The 9,809-nt window shown below is 35.2% G+C and overlaps 1 protein-coding gene across 1 annotated transcript; it reads right to left on the bottom strand.

Annotated features, from left to right (window-relative positions):
- Nucleotides 1-635: 635 nt before the first annotated feature.
- LOC146725361 (glycine receptor subunit alpha-3-like) lies at nucleotides 636-9,417 on the bottom strand. The gene is made up of 5 exons (XM_085496389.1): nucleotides 9,348-9,417; nucleotides 5,409-5,543; nucleotides 3,385-3,614; nucleotides 3,130-3,246; nucleotides 636-2,125 (listed from the first exon to the last, which is right to left on the bottom strand). Exons 1-5 carry the CDS (start codon nucleotides 9,415-9,417, stop codon nucleotides 1,871-1,873), a joined length of 807 nt encoding a protein of 268 aa, XP_085352515.1. The 3' UTR covers nucleotides 636-1,870.
- Between the last annotated feature and the right edge of the window lie 392 nt (nucleotides 9,418-9,809).

Raw genomic sequence — 9,809 nt, 5'->3', positions numbered from 1 at the left:
TAAACCAATGTCTCGAGTACTGCGCTTAGTTTGTCAAATGTATTTTAAATATTTTTTAAATGTATGTAAACCCATCTTCGTATATCACATTTCCTAACCATTTTCTGTCCAATTGTCAAATAAAGTGTTGTTGTAGTTATTAAATCTACAAAGTATCACTTAGTTTACTCTTAATTCTTAACTTATAGTTAGCGATATAAACGACAGGATGCGATGTGGAATCATCTTTACTAGCCTCACTGGGACCATTTTTCGGAAACTTGTATTAGAAAGCGTTTTAGTCATAATGTACACCGCGATATCGATCACTGAATAACGAGCACAAATGTAATAGCTATGCCACACTTAACTATAACTAGCTCAAACCATCTCAGATAACTGCTAGAAGCAAATCCGTTGTTTCTCCCCTGCAGTCAAACTTTGCACAGATTCATCCACTTATTGACGCTACTATTATAAATTGGAATAAGATTGATTGATTGCATACATTATTGTGCAATGAAACACCCATGGATTAAGTGTAAACCTAAGGATTTGCAAGTTAGTGACACTAATTGGAACTAATTTTATAGAAACGTTGACTAAAATACCCAAGACAACTACCTATTTTGTAATAAATACAAGCAGAGAAATCGTTCACTGTCAAATAGTTTTATTGCAGTCAATATACCAAATATGACATAAATGACATTAACAAATAACGTATCGCATGTAAATAATACAGAATGCAAGGGAAAATAAATATATTGTAAATCAAAGTAAACATCTATTGCGTGTTCGACTCGTGTCGGCGCTCACGCACGGCACCAAATCGACCAGCTACACATCTTTCCTTCGGTCATCGGGCATATGTCCATAAAAATAACGGATTTTATTACGACATACATTGTGGGAAAAGATTTTCCGATCTGTGATGGTGAAACTTGTGAACGTAATAACATAGTATTTACCTTGCTATATAGTCGGTATTATTTACCTTGCTATGTAGTCGGTATTATTTACCTTGCTATGTAGTCGGTATTATTTACCTTGCTATGTAGTCGGTATTATTTACCTTGCTATGTAGTCGGTATTATTTACCTTGCTATGTAGTCGGTATTATTTACCTTGCTATGTAGTCGGTATTATTTACCTTGCTATATAGTCGATATTATTTAATTGCTTTGCTCTCTACATTAAAGCATCTACTGTGAGTTAACATTTTGAATGACTGATTTGGGATTTAATCACAATAAAACTCGTTTATAGATAAATAAATAGGCTCACATACTGTAATTTTCGTACGTTTCCACAAGTCAATAGAAAAATAGCATAACTATATTGCATACATTTATCAAAACATAACTTACATTTGTAACAATTTATTGTAATATATATCGTAATTGATGTGTAAGGTAACATACGCCTTGGTGGTTGGTCGTAGGTAACCTGGTGTACCTTGTCAAGTCATATCCATTGTTATCAACACCAGTCGTGATGTAACCATATTTTTTAGATGTGGGTCGTAAGAGTTTATGAATTGCAACATCGGTTCACGATATCATCAGATTTAATGAACAACACAGCACAACACAACACATTATATCGTAAATACCTTCTGCTATACATCTCATTGACGTCATATAATTATTTACCGGCAAGAAATTTAAAATATTATTCATATATATGGTTTAAGATTTTAACAACAACAATTATGACTACATTTCATAAAAGGATATTGCTATTTTAATTTATTTGTCAGTTGCACTAGGGGAAGCATTGTATATTGCGGTCGTCATAGCTCTGGGATATGCAAAATAGAAATCTTTTTGATGCAAATCTTCTTCAGTAATGAATGTCATCTTGATCTATGCATCCGAGAGTCAACTCATCAATCATTTATAAGCCAAGAGGGCATCCCTTCTCTCAGGTAAATTGGCCAGAACATTATGTTGAATATGAAGTACAAGAGAGGGAAGACAATACGGGCAACCTTGTCAACAAACAGGGCCCGTTTCCGCCAATATCGGGATGCATGTGTTCCACATCGTTCGCACTTCTCGATATTAATTGCTTGAGGCAGACATTTTTCGACGGCATCAGCCAGGTCATTGCCATCTTTCGTTTTCTCAACATTTATTTTTAACTGAAATGAAAAAACAAACAACAAAATCAAGAGTAGAACTGGATGCCACATACTAACATATTCTGCTAAATCATGTGTGTAAGCAGTTGGGGCATTAAACTTACCTTCGCAAATCAATGAAGGTTAACCATGTATGTGTTATATTATAGTTATTTTTGGTGTTAATTATGTACATGTTTTAATCCTATCCTATGTTTGTAGTAAACTAATTATGCAAGATACATCTAGTCATACCCAGCAGGACAATCTACTGATACATGACAGACACGTGTGAATGATGGATGAATGCTGTAAGCTGCAAGACATATTTGAACATTGATGTGTGAACTAAAATATAACACCCACAGCTTATACACATCACCTGGGACTGCATTAAGATGGTTGCGATTATGCTTGAGACATTCATAACCTTTTAGTAAATCAAATATCAAATCCGAATACCTTTTGAGAAATTATCGCGAAGTAGCGTTTGTAATACTCGCTAGATTTTCTGAGAGTCTATTGTTTTAATTGCAAGCGAAATAATGCAGACACATGATGCAATTTATGTCCGCACGAGGAATCAAATTAATAATGTTACGTAATATATTACATCTAATATTTTGAATTACGTATACCTTTTCATTAATTATTTTAGAACCCGTTGTAATTATTGATTGATAAGTTACAGTGAAATTACGATTGCCTCAATATATCGTGCATTGTATGACTCTCGGCGATTGCGTGGTATTCTGATAATACTCTAAAGCCACATCAATTAGTGATTGGAACGGTTTAACATGTATTTTGAAACACGTGAAGTATACAATAATAAACATACTAGCAAAACGAACTTGAATGTAGAAAACCCCAACCCCCTGTCAACGTTTACTTAAAATTTTTGGTTTAATTAAGTGAGATTTGAATTTCAAAATGTGTTCCCTAAACGTTTCTATATACATGTATTAACATGCTGCTATTTCTGTGAACCCAATTTCAATATTTTGTTATCAAATCCAACTTACGTCAGTTTTCTTCTTCTTTTCATTCTTTCTTAGTGATGACACGAAATTAACAAAGGCAAATTCTACCAGTGACCCGAATACAAAAAATAAACATGACGACATCCACACATCAACTGCCTACATAAATACAAAAAAAACAACAACAATTAGCATCAAAGTCATATTCTGTTGTCTGTATTTTACTTTGTGAAAAAGACGATTAATTTACTTATCTCGAATAAAGAACATATAACCACAAAGAAGGATTTAACTTACTGTGACGTAGGATACCTTAGGAAGATCGTCTCGTACTGCTATTGCCATTGTTGTTATGGTCAGAACTGTTGTTATACATAACGCAACTCTAGCGGGCGCTGCTTCTGGATTGATCCAAAACGATACCCATGATAGCACCACAAGTAGAGAACTTGGAAGAAACGTACTTATAATATAATACCCAAGTTTCCGATGAAGTGTGTAGTGTAATTCCAAAGCTGAGAAATTACCTGTAATAAGAAAACTACTACACCTATAACGGCGATCTGCTGCATGTGTGAATAATTAGACATCGTTATAGACATATTTCAACATGTAATAGACGTTGACTTGAATGAGAATGATATGCTCGTTCTCGTCATCTGTTTTACCAAACCTCATTATTAGAACAATTTAGTGTTAACTTTTGACAATAAACAAAATTGTCCAACTAAAGACACATTGGGCATTAGGCCAGACTTTTTTATTCCTTGTTTTTATGAGGCAATTTTTGTGAGGAGGGCGGAAAAAAATACAATTACTAGTAATTCTTTTTTTTCCATTAGATTTGTGTGATTCTTAAAGAATTGTGAGTGAGATCATTGATCGGAGAGAAGAAATGAAATACAATTTTATTCCATTTATAACCTTGTAAATAAAAGTCTGGCCTTAGCGTTGGTGTGTCTGACTCAAATCTTTAGCATTTTAATTTCACCATTACATTTACCATCATAAATTATATTCAAACTTAACGTTCAACACATATAGTTTAAATTATTTATATAATCCCCGGAGGGAATTACGTATCAATCATATCATCCTTTTTATAATAAATTCGGGCGTCATTAATATGATATATTGTCAATGAAAGAAACACCAGCAATTCAAATATATTTGCAGTCAGCCAGGTTTTACGACAGTATTCAGGCGAGAGACGATTCGCGAAGGTGTCAAAATTACCGCGAGCGAGCGATTTGTTTTACTAGTCACGCGTTTTTCGCAGCTCGAGCATACATTCAAATATAATACGTAATTGTCACAAAACGCCAATCAATTTTAAAGACCTCGACATTGTTTTATAATACATAAATGCCCTGGCACAGTGAACAAACAACTATATGTTTACGCCATACCCACGTGGAATTGGAATTTTGTTGAATTTCTTGTTACAGTTAACGAACAACTTAATGTTTACGCCATATCCTCGAGAGATTGGAATTTTGTTAGATCTTTTGTCACAAATAACGAACTACTAAATATATACGCCATATCCTCGAGGGACTGAAATTGTGTTTCTTGGCATAGTGAACGAACTACTAAATGTTTACGCCATATCCTCGAGACATTTGTATGGTATACATTTGGAATAGTTAGATATTACTACAATTCTGGTATAGTGAACGATCTACTAAATGATTACGTCTTACCCTGGAGAATTCGTGGAATGGAATGGAATAGAAGATGTTCTACTAAATATTTACTACACGGTCCAAAGAGGGCGAATATTGTTGAAACAAAATTTGTATATAATTATTGAAATACATGTATCGAATCCCTTTGATATACAATCTTATAGAAAGTGTGAGAATAAAATATTGTGATGATCTCAATCGTGAGTTGCTAGGGTTAGATTCGATATTCCCTAAAGTGGTTAGACAATAATGCCTTCTTTTTTGAAAGAAAAAAAATGACTCAAACACAACACACCAAATGAATTAACTTTTTTGTGTTCACGATATATTTTATTGTTGCGGAAATTTGGCGGCTATAGTTTTTTGAAAATAAATAAATAAGCTTATTATTTTCACACAGTTGTAATATGTCTTAAGAAATACATACCGGTCAACTGTAGACAAACTGTTCTTAGCGCGATTACGATAAAAATGTCAATAAGTCAATTAACCAATTAAAATATTTGGCGGATGGCGTGAAAACATTACGTACGTTAACTGAAAGTCGGGTAACAACAATTAAATATGTTTGCTGGCATATTCAAATGTGTTATCTTAAACTCTTGGAAATAGTGTAAATTAATCTTACTATACCTGTATGATACATATGGACAATCTCTATTGTCTCATTTTCTAGAATATCAAATTGTTGGAGCTCTAGATCATCTTCGTGTTGTACAGGACGGTAGTCTGTCCACACAAATACGAGTTCATCCACTGTGTAGCTATCTGTGGTGAAAAGTAAAAGAAAAAAATGATCAGTAAAATGTCAGTTATTTCATGAATTGCTGCTAGTATCTGTGATTGTCAAAGGTTTATTTTAATTTAGTGTCTGTAACTGTGTATAATTACATCATTCACTGCCCACTGTATCTATACCTAGTTTGAAAATCTGAGATTAGATTATCCACTGTGTAGATATAGGTATTTTAAAAGTGTTAATGTTACATCATACTCTACGTTGGTATCTCTACTTTAGAAGGCCGAAGGTTACGTCAACCCACTATATGGTCATTTCCAGTGTAAAACATCTAAGGTTCCATCACTCACTCTGTAGATATCTATAGCGGAAAGTCCCTTGTGTGATAGTCGACCATAAAGCTATTAGTGGTGATTGAATGGAATATCTAATAATTATAAGAACATAACCACCGGAACATTGCTTTATTCACTTCTCGTTTTTGTAATGTTCAATTATTTATGCATGAATATACTGTGTGCCAATCATATTTCTTGATATTTTGCTGTTAGTAATTAAGGTTGTTTACAGTCAGGTAATTATGTTGTGTATAATTCACTTTCATCATGTAAATGTATGTATGGCCACACTGATTTAATTTTATGGATCCTTTGAAGACCCCGAAACTAATGCGAAAGGGCAAAACAAAATCCTGCCAAAAAAAATGCTGCTAAAACCACATGACTACGGAGCTGTTATTACGAATTGAACCACAGTGTATCAAAAAACAACAACAAGTCTTTATTTGTAGGAGGCACATGTTGATGTACACATCTTGTACTGTATTACTGTCACAGGTATCATCACCTTTGATTTTAAAAAGACTAGAGGATAAGGATAGCTTTACCAAAGGCATACACATCAACTCAATAATAAAGAAAAACTTACTGTGTTGTATTGAAAAAAAAATAATTAAAAGTGAACAATAAGTTTGTCAACAGCAACCTGGAAATTACCTTCTTTGACATTCAAATTACAGTTCTTAAAGTGACACTTCAGATAGACTAAGTGTAGACACAAATGCTCTAGAACTACTTCAACTATGTAACAAATTATAAGAGGCTCGATATTGAAAAAAAAACACCAACAGAGAGTCAACAAAAATTTTGATGCAGAAAATTATGTACATGCATTTTGATGAAAATTTGTCATATGATCAAAATATTACTGACTGTATGTGCAAGCAAATTATCCGAATTAGAAAATGAAAAAAAAAATAACAAGAAACTTTTGTTCACCCCGAAAGGGGACTTCGGCCTAGGAGCTTCCGCTGCTTTCGTTGCAGTTTTATTGACTTTAATGCGGACAAAGCAACCGAATTGACTTGTCGTCTGACCTAATTTTAGGCCACCATACACCTCCATTTCTCTCATCGTTGCAGAAGAAACGCTGGACAGCTCTGGACAGTATGTCCTTAAAGCTACCGATCTCTCGTATAGCTGTTGTGTAAATGTCACATCTCCCTGGAGAACGTCGATTTCGTACCAGTCTACAACAATCCCTCCGTTTTACCTCTGAACTTTTATGCTCACGTATTTTGGTGGTGTGGCCGCCATGATGGATCATTTATGACAAAATTGGCATGTTTTGAGACAATCTCCTTCCCATAGGTCTTTGAGCTTTACGTAACGCGCATCTAACTGTGCGGAGTTTGGTTTTGAGGTAGTCCAAAACGAGTTATACGACAAGTCGGCGCTTTGCGACAATATGAGTCGGCAAGTTCTGGACAGAAAACCGATCAGTGGAGACTCGTCGTCGGAGATTTTTTTTTTGAGAACAGGCGAAAACTAATGCGCGCGCGGATGTCATCCATAAAATTAAGTCGGTGTGGCCTAGAGACTATGGAAATACAGAAGAAGAAACAACTATTAACTATTTCGTCAATAATAAATCATCAATGGGACCAATCCCATTATTTTAATTAACTTCATTAAATTAACTAATGCAAAAAATTAAAACAATTTGTGTTCTGCTCACTACTATTTGTAGACGTGCTTGTGCTTTAAAAGACGTGCTACTGTTAGTAAACGCTATATAATTCGGAAATAACAGGTACATTTAGATGGAAATATACTAGGACGGCCTGATGGTAGGCATCTTCGCCAGCCAAGGGCCATTTATTCGGCCAAAGCCTCAATATTAACCCTTGGCAGATTTCACCACGATTTACTGTATGTCGCACGCCCTCAAACGATTATTATAATATTCACTTCGGCTCATTTGCATCACCCACTCAGAACTCACGAAAAAAACGACACATTACTTGGTAAAACTAAAATGGCGGAATCAAATGGACGTGTTGCTAGCTTTTTTTGTACCTGGGAGAAATGACGTATTTGTTGCAAGCACAGTCTCTCTAGCGACTGTGTTGCAACGAAGACCGGATCGGGCAAGTCGATATGTTATCAGTTTCGACAGTTTTGTCAGTTTGTGCACAAATATTTACACATTCCATTCCATCTTTATTCGCTTGCCCACAAAACATTTTCAACGTTGGAATAACACATTTTGGAAACGTGTCAACCTTCTGTTCTTGACTCAGCGCAAAGCCTACACGCTGTCAGTGTTTTAATAAGTGATGAGCTCCCCGACCTCCAGACTTATGATACAGCAACTCTGATTGGTGGCGCCAGCTGCTTGGTGCGCCCAATCAAATGACTCAATTTAGCTGCAGTGAAATACATCTTTTCCAAACACGATCACGCACGGGTTCGTTGGCCGGTTAAGAATGGCCGGCTTTAGCGAAACTGTGCGATTCGGACGATGGATGGTAAGTGGATTTAGAAATTTGACGCCATAACAATATGTCACAGCATTCGTGATGTTCAACGGATCATGTTAGTCATTGCAATTGCGCGTGATCATTCCTATTATAGGCTCAACCAGTGAGACAAGCGTGTTTTCGAATACACCAATTTATTTATTATGATACCTACTTTTTTGTACGTTAAAAAAGCCATAAGATAATACAATAAAGATAATACAAATAACAACAGGTTAACTTGATCTTGAATATAGCTGTTAATTATTGATAACATCCCCTGATACGTCATGAGCCTATCGCTATATATATATATATATATATATATATCAGTAATTTTAATGAAAAAAAAGTACATTTATCTTAGTAATAGTGACACCTGTTGTTTAGTGTGATGAACCCCCACGGTTGGGTACAGGAGCATAGAAGTTTTTAATTAAAATTGTTTTCCATAAGAAAAATGAAACCATCATACATGGCCTTATAAACAGCCTTTTACTTCATAGTGGGGTGGGTGGAGTAAAGCTGTGATTATTTTTATTACTTTCTGACCATCTAGTTTGCCATTTACCATGTCCATATAAACTAAAGCTCCAGCCAATATCAGATTTGACTACTTGTTTCAAGCTATGGCACTTGGAAATGAGTGTTGTGACATGTGGCAAATGTCCAACTGTCTTGGTTAATAAGATTGGCTATATTTCAACTAGAAACAGGTAAACCAGTATACCTGTATGTACGAAGCCAGTGATCGTTATTCAAGCCAAAGAAACTGCATCTATTTATATAAATACACATGGACAGAGAATATTTTCTTGGAGCACTAAATGTGACAATTGCCCTACTGTCTGTGATAAATATACCACACCAGCTACATAGTGCCCGACGAGGAGTTGGGTAGGTAGTGAAGAAAAACATTGACTGAAGCCTGGCAGAGGACTGAATTGTTGTCAACAGCAACAAACATACTGGGAAAGTCAAAGACAGTGAAAAAACAAACAAACAAAAAACACACAGGCATATAAATACTAACTTTCTAGGATCTTTATTGACTCCAAGTAATCCAGAGTAGAACGAGATGAATCAACGCTATACTCCGCCATCTTTATTTTAATATTAGATGCAACCATTATTCTGTAGGGGACAACGGGTCATAACTTGAGGGGAGTTAACACCCATGATTTTTAAAATGCCTTGATCAATAAGAGTCTAAGTTACAGGGAACATTATTTTCATTTTTCAGTGGACCAATAAATGCATTTGACAGGAAAATAGAAAAACTCTACCACAACAGCAATTAGAACAGCTTGCTGCATTATAAGTATCACTTCCCTGTCAAATTAGTGGTTCATGCTTATTTGAATCTGAACATAACAGGCCAATTCTATCACACCTTGCTAGGCTTGAACTTCCATCCAATCAGAGCATTCCAAATGAACATGATTCTCCACAAAACTAGAGGGCGCTCTGACCAAAAAATTGCCATGATCTAAAT

The sequence above is a fragment of the Saccoglossus kowalevskii genome, unplaced genomic scaffold, assembly GCF_978046115.1.
Source record: "Saccoglossus kowalevskii unplaced genomic scaffold, keSacKowa6.1 SCAFFOLD_276, whole genome shotgun sequence".
Classification (NCBI taxonomy): Eukaryota; Metazoa; Hemichordata; class Enteropneusta; family Harrimaniidae; genus Saccoglossus; species Saccoglossus kowalevskii.
This window is presented reverse-complemented; position numbering and strand designations above follow the sequence as displayed.